This window comes from Enhydra lutris, unplaced genomic scaffold (assembly GCF_002288905.1).
Source record: "Enhydra lutris kenyoni isolate GAN:26980312 unplaced genomic scaffold, ASM228890v2 scaffoldscaffold68, whole genome shotgun sequence".
Lineage (NCBI taxonomy): Eukaryota > Metazoa > Chordata > Mammalia > Carnivora > Mustelidae > Enhydra > Enhydra lutris.
In genome coordinates this window covers 1,750,809-1,766,512 of record NW_019154152.1, presented here as the reverse complement: position 1 = coordinate 1,766,512, position 15,704 = coordinate 1,750,809, and the positions used below count along the sequence as shown (strand labels likewise).

General features: G+C 49.4%; 1 protein-coding gene across 6 annotated transcripts in view; it reads left to right on the top strand.

The window, feature by feature from the left end:
* The window catches only part of LOC111159431 (TEA domain transcription factor 1), a 258,170-nt gene that overhangs the window by 185,663 nt on the left and 56,803 nt on the right, over positions 1–15,704 (top strand). For 3 of the 6 annotated variants that reach the window (XM_022521893.1, XM_022521894.1, XM_022521892.1), the window contains 4 exons: positions 3–65; positions 13,127–13,138; positions 13,965–14,099; positions 15,273–15,319. In XM_022521893.1, the coding sequence (XP_022377601.1) occupies positions 3–65; positions 13,127–13,138; positions 13,965–14,099; positions 15,273–15,319 (257 nt within the window). The remainder of the gene's footprint in view (positions 1–2; positions 66–13,126; positions 13,139–13,964; positions 14,100–15,272; positions 15,320–15,704) is intronic. The other 3 variants (XM_022521895.1, XM_022521890.1, XM_022521891.1) reach the window with 2 other exon arrangements.

The window sequence follows — 15,704 nt, the reverse complement described above, 5'->3', positions numbered from 1 at the left end:
AGGTGTCTAGTCACATTCAGGTTCTTGCCAGAAGGAAATCTCGTGATTTTCATTCCAAGCTAAAGGTATGCGCTTTCCTGCTTTTTGGCTTGTGGTTGCTATGCATCTCACTTCCTGTTTTCCATGGTGACTGGTGAATGCCTGGTGCTGGGATTCTCGTAACCTAGTTTCCTCGCATGTGAGAGCTGTTTACATTTCTTTGTGTCTAATCTCTCTTTCTGTACTAGCCTCACATTAAGCTCAGTGTGTGTGTGTGTGTGTGTGTGTGTGTGTGTGTGTGTGTCCCTAATAACAATGCAAATGCAGCAGAGAGCTGGTCTTGATAACTTTTCAGCACAGAAACATGATTTTTTTTTAACCTTCAAATGTCCACCAAATAGCCCTGGGCTACAAGAGGGGGGGGGGAAAGTCCAGAGACACCAAGTTATTGTAGAAATAGCAAATAAATAAAATAAGAATCAACTTCCAGAGTAGTTACCATGAAATTACTTTAAAAGAATAGTTAGAAGTTGTTTTACGCTCTTAATGTATTTTAAAGAATACTTATGAAAGACACGTCTTTTTCATGTGTTCTTTCAACACAGAGAGGATTTTCTGCCAGATTTCTTCCATATTGCTCAATACTGTTTTTTAAGTGTATGGCTCTGTTACTTAAAAAAAAAATAAATAAATTGAGGTGAGGCCTTAAAAAAAAGATCTTAGAGATGGGAAAGCTCTTAATGAAATCCATGTTTGCAGTTCCATTTATACGTGAATTTAATTGTTCTTTACGTGTGTCTGATTTTCCAGTCTCTGAAAATATATTTTGCCGGAATAAACAGAGGCATTGAGAGTTTTTAAATGCAAGTTCTCCTTATTTTCTCCCCTTCCAAGATTTATAGTAAAACATAAATGACTTTTTTTTTCCATAATGCCCTATTTTAGAAATACGGAGGGATTATAGTTTGCACAGAAGTGCTTTACTTTCTAATAAAAATGAGTTTGTAGCCCATATCATTTCCTTTCCCACTTAACTTTCTCGTGGTTGTTCTGTTCTGATTTTCCCCATACATTAATTAAATTTGTTTTTGTACTAAACCTAAAGAACAAAGTGTGATTTCACAGCACCGAACGGTCGACACTGGGATCCTTCCCAAAGTCCTCCTAAATTTTTTTTTTCTTTTATGCAAACAAGGCTGGCTGTGGAACAGCACTAGTGACCAGGAAGGAGCATTTGGTGGCCCTCTGCAGTGGGCAGCATGCTCGCTCGCTCGCACGTGTGGCTGATGGTGGCTGGCTTTTAGCTGCACTGGCTGAGCAGTTAGTTGGAAGACTAAGATAACCTCATAGATCCTGCTTTTTAACCAAGGGTGCCGTCCTCTCTATGTGGATGCAACTACCCCAGTGTTTGCTCAAGTTCTGACTCTGTTTCTGGTTTCTCTGCGCTAACGAATTAATGATGTACAAAAGAAGTTGACAGACATCGATTTTGTGTTCCCATCTGCGATGTTATGAATTGCTCTATTTCTCTACCATCCGTGTGGTTCCTGCTGCCCCTCCCCCTACCCCCCCACCCCGAGCCCACTGCCCTGGACCAGAAGCCCTGTACGTGACAAACTAAGCTCTCCTGTCCAGAAGGGAATCCCCATGGGATGCGGGAAGGGCTCTTTTTCTCATTTGGGAACCTGAAGAGTCTTCCTCGGCGGAAACAGTTTACCGTTACTTTATACATACGTGTACCCCCAAACACACGGCGATATCTATGTTTGTTCTTCCAAAATAAGAGAAGGTGACTCTCCCCCTCCTTTCAGCCCTGGCCCAGTCTGCTTGAGGGCAGACCCAAGGAGGAGGCAGAAACAGGGGTGGTCGGGTAGCAACCAGCTCAGCCTTTCAGCTCTGAGCGCCACCTGCATCTTCTTACATTTACTTGCCTTCCTCCCTGCCACATTATTCTTGGAAGAAGGGAGGCCTTTGTTCTTCCTGTCAGCTAATAGCAGTTGAGCGTTCCGGGCATGGCGTTCATCATGGTGGGCATTGAACAGCCAACCCCCAATTCACAGAGCTGGCCGTGGAAATGGGAATTGGAAGTACAGGGCACTGTGGGATGGTAAGTGTTAGCAGACAGAGCCAAGAACAAACATGGAGGGAATCCTAGGGATGTGCCGCGTGGTGGTGGGAATGCAAAGACAGGAGTCAAGTGTGCTGAGGGTCTCTTGGACGGTCTCTCCACTGAGCTCGCTGCCAAGGCAGTTCCATTATTGAGAGTTTAAGGAGTAACACTGAGGAAACCAGGGCTCCAGGAGTTTAATTGATGTGCCCGGAGCTCCCCAAGCATAGCACACGTCACTGTCAGGATTTGAACTGAGATCTTTCTGAATCATAAGCCACTGCTCTCTCAGGCAGGGCTGTGTCCAGTGGAGGTGGGAGACGGTTTTTAAGCAGAAGGCCTTGTGCCAGCACAGCCCTGTGTCACCCCTCGCGTCCCTTGGAGCTGGGCATGTAGCTCTTGCTACTGACCTTTTCCTCGGTGCTCGCCTTTTAGAAGCAAGGTGAATTTTTAACTTAGAGCCCTTGGTCCAGGTGTGGGCTTCGTGTGTGCCTGACCCTGTGGTAGTCACCCGTAACTCAGGGCAGTGAGGTCCTAGCCACAGAGCTGCTGTGTCACCACTCAGAGGACGTTAAGACAGTCTAGGAGCATGGGACCAGCTGTCGCCTGCCTGCAGAGAGGGTGCGCCTTCACTGCCCATGGGTGTTTGATGTTAGAGACACCTTCCCTAACCTTCCTAACCAGCTGTACCCGGGAGGTGGTCTTATAGGAGAGGTTGATGGCGCCCGTTTCTCTGTGCTCCCTCATTCAGCTCTGGGGTCTAACAGCGCATCTGTGGGAGGCAGGGCTGAGTCTCCCGGTTGAGTTTGTTGTGGGGTCAGGCTGATAGCCATGTCATCTTGGCCTCCCACACGAACTAACGAGATAAAGTTGCCACAGAAGGTGGAAGTCATCCCAGCAGGTGATGAGAGTAGCTTCTGGGTGGGTGGTGGGGGTCAGGAAGTATCGAGATTTAACAGAGATGTGGTTTGCCTGAGAAGATGTGGCAAGGCCTCCTGGAGGGAAGGTGGCCGCTGACTGGCCACTTCAGGACCTGCCCCGGCCTGCCAGCCTCAGCCTGCCACTGGTCACTTGACCGTACGCTTCCAAATCAAGGATTTCTATTCTCTGGTGGTGGACGGAGGCCGGTAGCCCTCCTTTGAAAAATGAAGCCAAGCTTCATCTCTTGGTCCTACTTTGGAGTTGGAAAAAGGTGGTTTGCTCAGACCTAGGACCACTGCCAAGTGTGGCCTCCACGTGAGCCCAAATGCCTAGGACCGCCCCCCCCCCCCATTCCCGGAGAAGGGTGTGCTAGAGTCCTTGAGGCTAGTCACTTTCCAGCCTTTTTTAAGCCACAAACTCATACTTCAGACTGAAATCTTAGTCAAAACATTTAATATATAAATGAGTAAACACTATTCTTTTTCTTTTTCTTTTTCTTTTTTAAGATTTATTTATTTGATAGAGCAGGAGCAGGAGGGCCCGAGGGAGAGAGAGAGAGGGAATCAGAAGTGAACTCCAAGTAGAATTTGGAGCCTGGCACAGGGCTTGATCTCACAACCCTGAGATCAGGACCTGAGCCGAAATCAAGAGTCAGACACCTAACAGACTGTGCCACCCAGGCACCTCCAAATGAGTAAATGCTGTTTTGATTGAAGCTCATGCTCTTTTATCTTTAGCAATGGCCTCTTTGGCTATTCCACTGAATAAGGTTTGAAAACCACCCTGCTTGAGGCAAAGGGACAAGGAGGTGACTTCCTCTCAGCTGTTCCTGCAGCCTCTACAGGACAGCGTGTGCCCTGCAGCAAGCTCTACCCTATTCCTCTGAAGAAAACACACTCACGGAGAGAGTGGTCATTCCTGGGTCACAGTCCAGCCCTTGAAAATCTATTTAAAATAAGTTGCAAAGGTCAGCTTTAGGCTTTTGCTAATTGCAGAAGCGGTTCTCAGAGTGCTTGTTCGTGAGCTAGATTTGCCCCCAAATGTGTGGGCTTTAATTTTAACTTTTTTTTTTAAAAGATTTTATTTATTTATTTGAGATAGAGCACAGAGGGAGAGGGAGAAACAGACTCCCTATTGAGCAGAGAGCCCGACGTGGGACTCCATCCCAGGACCGTGGGATCATAACTGAGCTGAAGGCATATGCTTAACTGACTGTACCACCCAGGCACCCCTAATCTTAATTTTTATAACAAAATTTGTTTTGGGGGGAAGTTTAAGATTTCCACAAAGATTCAAGCTTTATAAAGCACAAAAATGATTAATTCACTCCAGTAAACTTCTCATCGAGAATCCAGTGTGTTCTAGACCCTTGAGCAGATATTGGGCTTAGAGAGTCAAATATGCAGAGTGTCTGTTCTTGAGGACACTAAGCTTTTCTGTTGCTTTTGGCCACATTTGGGAGAAATATGAGGCTTCCAGTAGGTTGTCCCACAGCTGGGGGACTGCAGTGGAAAAGAGTGGGTGGTTCTGAGTGTGGGATAAGTAAGGAAAGCCTCATTGGAGGGGGTGCCATCAGAACTGGGCATTCAGGAAGACAGACAGTTCCCCCGAGATATGGGGGTGTTTGGGGAATCACCAAGAACACCATCACTTTGAGGCATGGGATGGGAACGAGACTGGAGGAACTTAACAGGAAGGTCCTGGGTCATCTATGGGAGGGTGAGGGTCAACTCCCGGCCTTGGGGAGCGTGTGGGAAGCACTCACACTTAAGCTTTGGAAAGCTCTCTCCCACTCTTTTCAGAGGGATGGCCAAGAGGGAGGCAGAGCTGGAGGCAGGGAGCCTAAATCAGGGGGTGCTGTCGTCTGAGAGAGCGGTGAGGGCCTAGACAGGGCAGCCACACGCGCCCCCCCCCCCCATTCCCGGGGCCCAGCTCAGTGGCTCACATTAGTGCTTCCCCGCTCCACGGCTGGTTCCCACGCCAGTGTGCTGGGGCTGCCGTGAACTCTTCCTTCCTCAGTGTTTTTGAAGAATAGATTATTTATGTTTCAAACTCCTGTCCTTACTGAGTCTGAAACGTGTACTGAGTCTGAAAAGTGTACACCAAAACTTTTCAGTAGCAGCATGCAACTAGGTTTTCGAAGGTCGGGTTCTCTTAAAGTCATAGCCATTCACTATCAAAATTACATCAAAATGAACTCTGAATTTGGGTTGCTACATTTTAAATACAACGAAGTTAAAAAGTGCAGAGAAGTGCTATATTTATGTCCATACCAAGCAGAAATGATCATGTTCATTAGGACATTTTTCCTTTAATAATTTTTTTTCAGTGGAATGAATCAAATGGCAAACCATTATTCTTTTCCTAATTTCCTCTCCCCAACTCCCTTCCCCAGCTAGTCTCAATCTCTCTCTTCTCCCCACTCCCCACCAACAGTACCTTTCCTTGCCACTTATTTCCCTAAGAAAATAAATCCAGTGAAAACTGTTTTCTCCTTTTGCCCTGTCCTGAAATGAATCTAGGTTTTTAATTCATCATTTATTCTGAGTTTGTGCTAAAGCCATTGCTACCAACATGAGACTTTCTCTACGATGTATAGCAGCCTAAGCCAAGATAGACTTGACCAACAACTTGGGCTGACCTTGGACACAAACTGTAACCATAAGGGAGGGATGCCAGAGGCAAGCATATGGAGGGAACGGTGAAGTGGTCGAGGCCTGGTGCAAAGAGATGAAGAACCAGGAGCAGAGAAACTGGGACAGTAGCATAGGGAGAAGGGGTGAAGGGGTCCCCAGAGTGCAGTTGAGATTCAAGAGCCTTCTAAGATGGGATAAGGAAATGCAAGGCATTTGTGGCCAGCAGGCTGGAAATTTGGACATTAAACATAAATTTTATAGGTTTTTTGCTTTAATCTTCTTGACCAAAGTGCCTTAAGAGACACATGAGGGTGCTAACTGCTGGTCGGAAATAAAGCTTAGCTTTGAGGGCATCCTGTCTTGATGTTGGGCGTGCCATGTTGTGGCCCCTACTCCGACAGAATCCTAGTGGCCCACTGCTCTCCAGGCACGAGGTCGGTCTTCGGTGACTCGGGCGTAACTAGGCCCGGTTCTGGTTCTAAGGTAGAAGATGCAGCTGTGCGGCTACAGGGTGCCGGTCACCTCTGGGTCTGTGCAACGGGCGTTTAGGAATTCCAGGGATGCATACTTCCCTGCTTTGGCCCCTGTGTCACCAGCTCTGTCTGCAGTGGTGTCCCCCGTAGCAGTTTCGCTTCCTCTTGTCTCTCCCCTCGCTGCCATCTCTGGCCCAGCAGTCCAAGAAGACAGTGTGTGGTATGGTCTGAACACTGGGCTGCAACTCTAGAAATTATTCCTGCCTTTGAATGATTTCACTCACCGTTAATGGACGAAGAGGCCATTAGCTCTTCTTATCTATTTTTTTTAAGCTCTGGGGATTTAATATCCCAGCCCCTAGAACGAATGCAGATGTGTTGTCCACACAGGAAGCAGTCTTTCTGTGCTAGTCAGAGCTCCTACGTTGAGTTCCCGCTCTGAGTGTCTATCTCTTTGTGTTCGGTTGCCTTGTGAGGTGGTTCCGTCCCTGCCCAGAGGCCTCCCTTTCCTCACAGCGGCAGAAGGGTGCCCTGCAGGCCACCGCCACGCTGTGGACCGCCATCCTCCTGAGAGGTTGGACTAGACCACTTGTGTGTAGTGCATTTTGGGGAGTATACAGGTCCAGATGGGACCCCGAGGAAAGGAGGTCTTCATTCTGCCCTAATCTCAGCGGGAATACATCTCGGGCAGCAGACGTGTTTGTGTCAAGCTCTCGGCTCGCGCTGAGGAAAAGCCCGCACTTGCTGACACTGCATCATGCCAGGAAAGGACTGAGATGGTCCGCTTGTGTCCAGTCGTTGGTGACTAATTTACGAGCTACATGTGCTCTCCGGGGCTGTTTTCTTCATTCTCGCCCTGCTGGCCTTTTGTGATTTGATTTCTGAACAAGCCATTCTTTCCAGTCTGCCATTCCTTCCAATAAGCAGAGAGCTTAAAGTTCAGACTGCTGATTTAATTCTCCCAAAGAGTTCAGGAACTTTGCTGGGGCATTGCCACCATCCACACTGCCCCTTCCCAGTGGTATCACCACTGGTTCCAGCCAGGAATGGGCCCGTCCACATGGGAGACATGCTTTGCTTCATCCATGGGTGCTCCCCACGGCCCCCTGAGCCCCTCTGTTCCCTCAGGCATTGGCTATCCATGGTCACTGGGCCCAAGAAGCCTGAGACGACCCCCTCCTTGGGCTCCGCACCAGCACCAGACGCTGGGCCTGGCTGTGGCATTCGGGAAATGACGTGCTGCCTCTCCTGGCGTCTGCCGACCTTCACGGGGTTCTTTTGCATTCGTGGCATGCACCCTCTCTCCCCAGCGATATTTTCCCTACCTTGTTTCTAATTTAAGTGAGTTAAAGCTGAGACTAGAGACCGGTAATTTCTCATGCTTGGGTGTGATGGAATTAGAACCGTTCACCAGGGGTGTGGTGATGCAGGGCTCCCGGTGTAAACTGGGGGACGGAATGCGTGTCCCTTTCTGTATGAACTGAGCCAGAACTGGGTTTGCTTTTTCAGGGCAACAGAAACAGCCTCATTCTCTCCTTGTGTTCCTTCCTAGAGACATCCCATTGTTAGCAGGCCTCCAGTGTAGACAGTACCTGAGAGGAACGTGGTGCTGAAAGTTTATGGAATGGGGACTGGGGCTCCTAAGGCTTTCTGGTGACTTGGGCTCCGTTAGACTCCCAAGTTCCCTGAATGGCAAGGCTGCGGGCACCCTGTGGAGTGCTTAACACAGGGCACACTTAACTTAACACAGTGCTTAAAGCAGGCCTGAAGGTGGGTGTTCTTGTCCTCATTTTAGAAATGTGGAGACCAATGCTTAGAACGGCCAGGTGACTCATCCAAGGTCACAAGTCTGAATTTGATCCCACGGCCAGCTGGCACCAAAGCCCGAACTCTCAGCATAGTGGCATGCTGTCTCCCCAAAGAATGCTGGTCAAGGATGGGGGCTCATTTCCCTGACTTAGGGTGCTTCCGTGTTGTCTCCCTCAGCGGAGCCCCCTCTTCATGCATGTTAGCATTAAACAGGGCAAATGAGCAGTGGGAGCTGATACTCAGTCTGGAGGCAAACTTGAGCCTGCTGTAGGCATGGGTTCCTCTGGCTTCTCAGGAGATTGACTTCTTGCCCCTTGCTGTTGCCTCCCAGGGGAAGAGGGCTGTGATCAGAAGGGAGCTCCCCGCTCCCGACCCCTAGCACCCAGACCTAGTAGCTGACCTGAGTGCCAGGCTTCCTGGGAGAGTCCTCAGGCACACCTACAAATCACCTGGGTCCTCATCTATAATCTTTAACAATGCTGAGCCCCACATCGGAATTAAAGGAAACACTGTTGACAATTATAATACTAAATATAGCTTAGTACATTTAAAAATGAACAATGGTAAAAGCCTTGAAAAATTTTTCTTTGATGTGAATGGAGTCTTTGGCATTTGGAAATACAATAAGATGAATTAATTGCTACTCATTACATGGGAAGTCAGGAGAAGTGTGAATGTGCCTTCCCTTCTTGGCATTAGCCGTTGCCTGACCGGAATAGCCCCCTTTTGTATTTACTCCTGCTTTCTCTAATAATAAGCAAATGAGAGATCATGGCTAGAAAAATTCAAGTGCCCTCCATCTTTTCTCCCAAACCATCACAGAGTTTTGTGATGTCTGTCTGCTCAGGGACCAGCACTAATAATTGCAGAGGTCATGTGAACCCCCATAGCGCAAGACAAGAAACAGCATCTGCGAGATGACTTTCTAGAAGAGTGTTCTTTGTTCTGTCTTTTCTTGAAAAAGTGATTTTGCAAGCAAATTGCTATCTTTCCTCTCTTGTGTTATATATTTGCAGTGCTGGGAAAAGTATATTTGGGGAAAAGCATGTAAGGGCTATGCAGAGTTTTTGAATCCCTGGTCTTTTTACAATGTTACGGATTCCTCTCATGTGTTGGTGGGCTTGTGAATGAAGTGGGCTGGAGTCCTTACACTTTAAAGTGATGCTTCCTGAGCAAGGTCTTCGCAGTAGGTTGATTTTGTAAGCTGTTTATTAACTGTGTAACAGCTATCATATGGCACGCGCAAGCTCGTAACCCTTTTCATAGCGTCTTTAAAATTGGTTGATGATTAGTGCCGGAAGATGACAAGATAGTTGGTTCCTAGAGATAATTGAACACTGAGGAGGCAGAGGGACCTGGGAGTAAGACTCCCGTCCCGTCTGGAGGCTGATTCGTGAAACGTCCTGGAGTTGGAGCTGCACACTGCTCTAGCCATGTGCATTTCTGATGCGGCTGCCTTCCTGTCACATGTCATGTAGACACGTCCCAAACATGAGGCACATTGAAACTGTAACAAGGAGGCAGTCTGCGGAGCCCAGAAGCAGAGCAGCCGCCATGCTCTGCTTCGTGACATGTGAAAGGCTGTTTACTAAGAGACTATAACCGTTTGAAAGGCTTCAGGCTGAGGAGTTTATGCATGACACAGCTTGCTGAACCCCGTGTGGCCGAGGTGGTGAGGCCATTGACGGCATGGCATGCCAGAAATTGGACAGGGAAGAAAGGCGAGCGGGCCCTGAGACCTGTGTCCCCGGTATGGTGCTTTATCTGCTCTCATTCTCCGCTCAGACAGGCCATTTGTTCTCAGCAACCCCCCATGTTTCCTGTTCCGTAAATACTTTCCACACTTCAGGTCATGGGCTTGACTTAGGGTTCCTTAGGAAAAAGGAGATTTGCCTTTTCTTTCCCCACTCACCAAACATTCAGCTTTTTGTGGCCTCATTCTTTGTCATCTTAGGGATGGAGGGACTTCAGATCAGTAACAAGGACTCTGTGTGAGTTGTCCAGGCTTTTTGCTGGGACGCAGCGTTTTTGTGGGTGTGTGCTTGTGTAGAGACGCACACACCCTGAGAGTATTTCTAAGAGTATATCTAAGAGTAACTCAGTATTGACTTCAGAACAGTTTTCCAAGATAAGACGGTGTACTCAGCCTTTGTAAACTCATCTGCATTTCAGGAATGTTGGTTTAAAGACCTTGTAGGATAAAATTATCCTGGTGTACAAATGTAGCCTAGATTTTTTAATTTACCATAGTAGCATCAGTTATTTGGGTAGATTAACAACCCCTTCCCTTCCCCCCGTTGATTCTGGGGTGAGTGGTGAGGATGGTGTGGCATGTCTCAAAGTCTTAGACCAGGTGACGCAGAGAAGCAATTTTCTCAGGTCTGACACTTAGAGTTACAATTTCTTCAAAGCCAGGCATGTATCTCTGGCTGAAAATGACAATTTAGAGGCCCTTCCATTGAAGTCTCTCAGCTCGGCATCTTTCCGTTCTCCCATTTCAGATTAAGTGGGTCTACGGCCGTTTCCGACCTGCAGGTATCAGTGGCAGGCCTTACTATCTGCAGCGTTGCTTTAGATTTCAAACAAACAAAAAAAAATTTAATCCTTTTAATTTTCAAATATGTATTTTGGATAAAGGGGGAGATGTTATTAAGGGAGATGGTAGAGAGATTCCACTTCAAAAGGTAGGAAATCATGGGTGTAGACATTTTAGTCCATTTGCAGAAAATTGCCTATTCTCAGATAGCTAGGTCAAGTGCAGAAAGAACGTCTACTTGAGATAAAATTTCCTCTCCCCACTTGGCTTTCTCTCTGTTAGGGTAGACAGCCAAGAGCTGCCCAAATTTTAACATCTTGCTGTCTTTTCACCAGTGCTTCCTGGCTATGTGTTTTAAGCTGTATTTGCTTATAAATGGAACATACACTTCATAACAGCTTTTACATTCAGAGCCAGAAGAGCTTTAGGGCAATAAAAAGGGCAACTCTTCATTTCATAGATGAAGAAGATTAGATGGTTCAGTGACTAGCCCAAGGTAAGACAACCCATAACGTCAGGCCGAGGCAGGTGTGCAGCCGCGTCTCCGGACTCCCCTTGACAGGAGTGGAGCAAGTCGGGGAGGCGGGAACAGTTGATTTGCTCTCCTGCTTTGGAGCATTTGTTTCATTCAGGTACCTCCTGGAATGCTAGGGCTTAAGAGTCCAACCTTACTTTATTTAGCAAAAGGAAATGGCCTTGTCCTGAAGCTGTGTAAGCTAAAGAGCAAAAGCTGGGGACATTTATCCTTTCCTCATTGACTGATTTCTTGTTTAAAAAAAAAAAGGGGAGGGGGTCAAACTTTCGTGAGCATCTTCGAGAACTTTTCCATCAGCCCAGCCTAGGGGGATCATCGCCAGCACCTGATAGAATAAAAGCAGGCTATGGAGATGTGAGGGACTCATTTCCATTTGGACCCTGACTTCCTGTTCTCGAGTCCCTCCCCCGCAAGGGTGCTGAGCCACACACTGTGTTTGGGGGCGCCGAGTCACCCCCGCCATCAGCGTTTCACAAACACGGGGACCCATGACAGACTTCCGGAATAGAGCCAAGCCCGCAGCTCTCTTCCTAGTTATTCCTCAACTTGCATCTGCCAGACCAGCAAGAGGTCTGGGCTCCCACTGTCCCCGCTCCCCTAGCCTATCCTGAAGCGATACGGCATGTTCCTTGTGGTAGACCGCGCCTATGGTTAGACCTGGGACAGCACGTTAGCTCAGAAGTCATTGTGAGGGCATTTATAACCTCTCATTCGGGGTTAGGTGGGTTGGGGGCTGGAGTACAAGGTGAGGGATCCCAAAAGAACCCCTCAGGGCATTTGTATTGATGTCCGGGCACTCCTGACAGAGCAGGGTGCTGTGTGACTGGAGCCGGGTTTTCTGTACATCAGGGCCTGGATCCCCCTCTGCAGAGATGATGGGGCAGGTGACAGGTGCGGCCACGGGACCAGCAAGGACTAGACTGACTGGCACTGAGATCGCTGTGTGTGTCAGGCTCTGCGGGCTTCAGGACATTTGCACACCTGCTCCGTTTTATTCTACTGACATCGAGATTTGTCTTTCGGAGGCATCTCAGTATCTGAAATGATTCAGCTCTTTAAAAAAAGAAGCAAAACCCCGAAACTTTAACCGAGGAAGATAGCTGTAGGTAGAGTTTTCAGATGAGCAAGCCGGGGGTCTGCTCAGGGAATGCTGTCTGACTCGAGGCAGCAAAGCCCCACACCGTTGCCCGGAGCCACTCTGTTGGGGACAGGGGATCCTGCAGTCTGGGCCCTCACCCTGTCGTTCTGCTGCAGCACATGCCCTTCAGGACGATCCCAGTGACCTTGGACAACCCCCAAAAGCTGTTCCATGAGGCCCATTGGTTTCTCGGTTGAGAGCCAGAGAAATGAATAAAATGTACAATTCTGTGCAAGTGCTAGGCTCTTTTCCAAGGGGCGATATAAGCTTTTTGAAAACCTGCACGGTGTTCCTGGCAGTTACAGGACCAAGTGGTATCTCTACTTTGGGAGCACCTAATTTGATCTTTTTTAGAAGCCCCTAGTAGTTATTTTGTAGACTGGGACTTTCCCCCCCATTTCTCCATTTGGCCCAGCCTCTGGTAGCTCTGCATGCTTTTGAGTCACCTTTGGGTGAATCTGTACACACTGAAGCCAGCTCTCGACTGTGTCTTAGCCTGAACTTTCCCTTGACCTTCACGCGCTGGCTGACTCTGAGTAGCAGCTCTGGCGGCTGCTGTCTTTACATTGGTGCCACCATTTTGTTCCTGTTCCAATGGAGTCTGGGCCTGGTAGAGATTGTATCGACCCTTCCAGGAGCAGCCAGGCTCCTTGACATGTTTCCCAAGCACGAAACTCTCCCTGCACCATTGGGATTGGTCACACTCCGGGGGGCTGACCGTTTCTCCCTCTACATTAAGGAAGCCGCAGAGCCAGCTTGAAGCGGGTGGGAGTAGTTCTCGGAATGGGTGGACTGGTTGGTAATTGCCTTTCTAGATGGTTATCTGGGTCATACATTCCTGCTAAAACGTGAAGAATACCCATAGTCCTGTGCATTCTGTTGTACCCCATATTGTGTGTTTGTGTAAATATGTGTATTTTTTAAGTGAAAAAGAAAAATACCCCTGCCTTTGTCCGCAATTCTTTTAACAAACTGTTTATTGTTGTATCCAGGTAACAAGCATGGTAAGTATTTTCACCACATCGAGTATTCTGTATTTTAGCTGTGCTTGGCAGACTTTTTGGCTAGCTTTGTGTTACCAGCCTTGGCTTTTCTGGAAAAGACCCATTCAGGAAGGGAGAAGCCAGTCTCCCGGTAGCGTGCCCTGTGTCCTCGGCTCTGGAGAGAACCCGTGTAGCCTTAGACCCATGGTGGGTGGGGGTACCTGAGAAAGCATGCATCCCCCCCCCCCCGCCAGCATGCTGCTTGGTCCTGTCACGGCCCCCCACCCGACCTGCCGCTTCTGAGCCTCCCCACCAGGTGTCTACCAGGGCTCCCAGGCCTCGCATGCCTCCAGCAGCTCCTGGGAGTGTGGCCCCATGACAGCGTTCAAGGTGGGGCCTGCCCCCCCCCTGTGGACGGTCCTACCCCAGATCCATCACCACCCCCCCCCGTCTCCCTCTTCCCCTCTGTATGCTTCAATGCAGAGCCCCCCCCCAACCCCCCCTTCCCTTGAGTGTGTTAAGTAATTGGAGAAATCTCCCTTTGGAAGCTGGAAAAATAAATACGTTGACCACTCTTCTCAGAGGCTTCCCATTCTGTTGAAAAAATGGACTAAAACATTTTTTTAAAAAAAAACCTTGCCGCTGGGTAGTCTCCTTACAGGTTCAGAGTTCCGGTAGGTTGAGTGTGTTTTAGCCTTCTGGCTGTGTTTATTTATCCGTGCATGTTTGCTTCTCCGGCCTCTTCTGTGGCTCTGTATTTAGTCCATGTGCTCGTGGCTGTGCCTGTTGAAGCTGCCCAGTAGCCACGTGTTACGTATTAAGTCTGTGTGTCACTGTCACCTTCAAGGATCAGACGGCCAAGGATAAGGCCCTGCAGCACATGGCCGCCATGTCCTCGGCACAGATCGTCTCGGCCACCGCCATTCACAATAAGCTGGGGCTGCCTGGGATTCCACGCCCTGCCTTCCCGGGGGCACCGGGGGTAAGTCACAATCTTACCCACCCAGCCGGGAGGCGCGGTTAGTGGGGGTGAGCGCTGGGCGGGAAGCCATCCTCCTGGCGCTTATTCTTGGGCCTGGTGTGAGGGAGGGGAGGACCACCTGTGGTCAGCTGATGCTGCCCCTTGCACTGTGGGGAGAGGAAGGGAGGGAGCTGGAGAGAGAAAGGGGGAGGGAGGGGGTGGGGAGGTCAAGCTGGAGGTGGGGATCCTGGGTCCCCGCAGACATGGAATTGGGTATCACTTTGTTGGTGCCCTTCTGGGTTGTCACCTGCTCTGCCTTTTTTTTTTTTTTTTTTTTTTTTTTAATGGCCCTTACTGTCTTTTCCTGTGTCCTCAGGGTCCCTTTAAGGGAACTAACCCCTAAAGGGGCAAAGTACTGTATTGCGGTTTTCAGTTTGCACCTAGCAAGGGCTGAGAAGTTAATGTTATGATCTCATTCATCTTCGCAATAATCTTAAACGCCTCTCATTGTTCTTGCCGTCTTGCAGATAATGAGATTAGTGAGTAACAAAGCGAGTTAGGTGATGTGATCTTGGCTGGTGCCATCAAGACTCAAAGGGGTGGGGGGCGCCTGTGACTCCCTTTGCAACTCCTTGTACACAGGCTGCTGGTCCAGCAGGGGGCAGCAGGCACCCGAAGCCTCCAGGAGGCGCACAGTGAAGGCGGTGTCCGCATTGCTTCTCGGAGCTCTTGGCCTCTGGTTCAGAGCTTGTCCTCTGCCGGCCAGGCCCTTGGTGTGAGCTGTGGAGGCAGAATTGTCACACAAGGAGCATTTGCAAATGGAGGGAAGAAGAGAAGGATGGGTGGGTGGGTGCATGTGTAGAAAGCAGTCGGATGAAATAGTTGTGAGCCCCTGTCATGGGCCCAGATCTCTGCTAGCTGTCAGGCGAACAGGGGAGAGCTGCTGTCTGGTCCCTGCCCTCAGGGCAACTAGTCTGGAGGAGGAGCGCCAGGGCAGCCAGGACTGCTAGGCCACGGATGCAGGGTACTCTCCTGTGCACGTCGATGACCACATCTGAGTCTAGAGAGGGTCACTCTGCGGCGGACAGACGATCTGAGCCCGCTGTCGTTAGCAGGGGGTGCGATCTGTAGACGCCCCAAGCAGTGCTTTCCTGGGAACTCATAATCCTGATGCCTCTTGCCTTTGCCTTCCAGTTCTGGCCAGGAATGATCCAAACAGGGCAGCCAGGATCCTCACAAGAGTAAGTCCAGGGAGGGGCTGGCAGGGACAACAAGCGTTTGGTCACAGCGCAGCCTGGGGGTGCATTTCCCCAGGGCCAGACCACCTGGGGGCTTACAGGAGAAAAGACATTAAATCTGAGAACCCCACAGTCCTCTCCCATTATCCGCTGAGGCCAGGAGCAGGAGAGAGACTTGGGTTGCTCTAGGAGAGGCATAAGTGGCTCGCTGGTGCCCTAAGCATTAGTGCCCGTCCCTCTGGAAACAGGGATGGGGGCCCTGGGCCTTTGTGGCTTTGGAGGGCAGAACCTGGGGCTTCCTGAAAAGTGCCTGTCTGAGAGTAGACAGTGCAGGCACTCCTGGGACCCAGCCCATCTGGCCTTCCGGGGGATGAGGGCAGCTAACAGA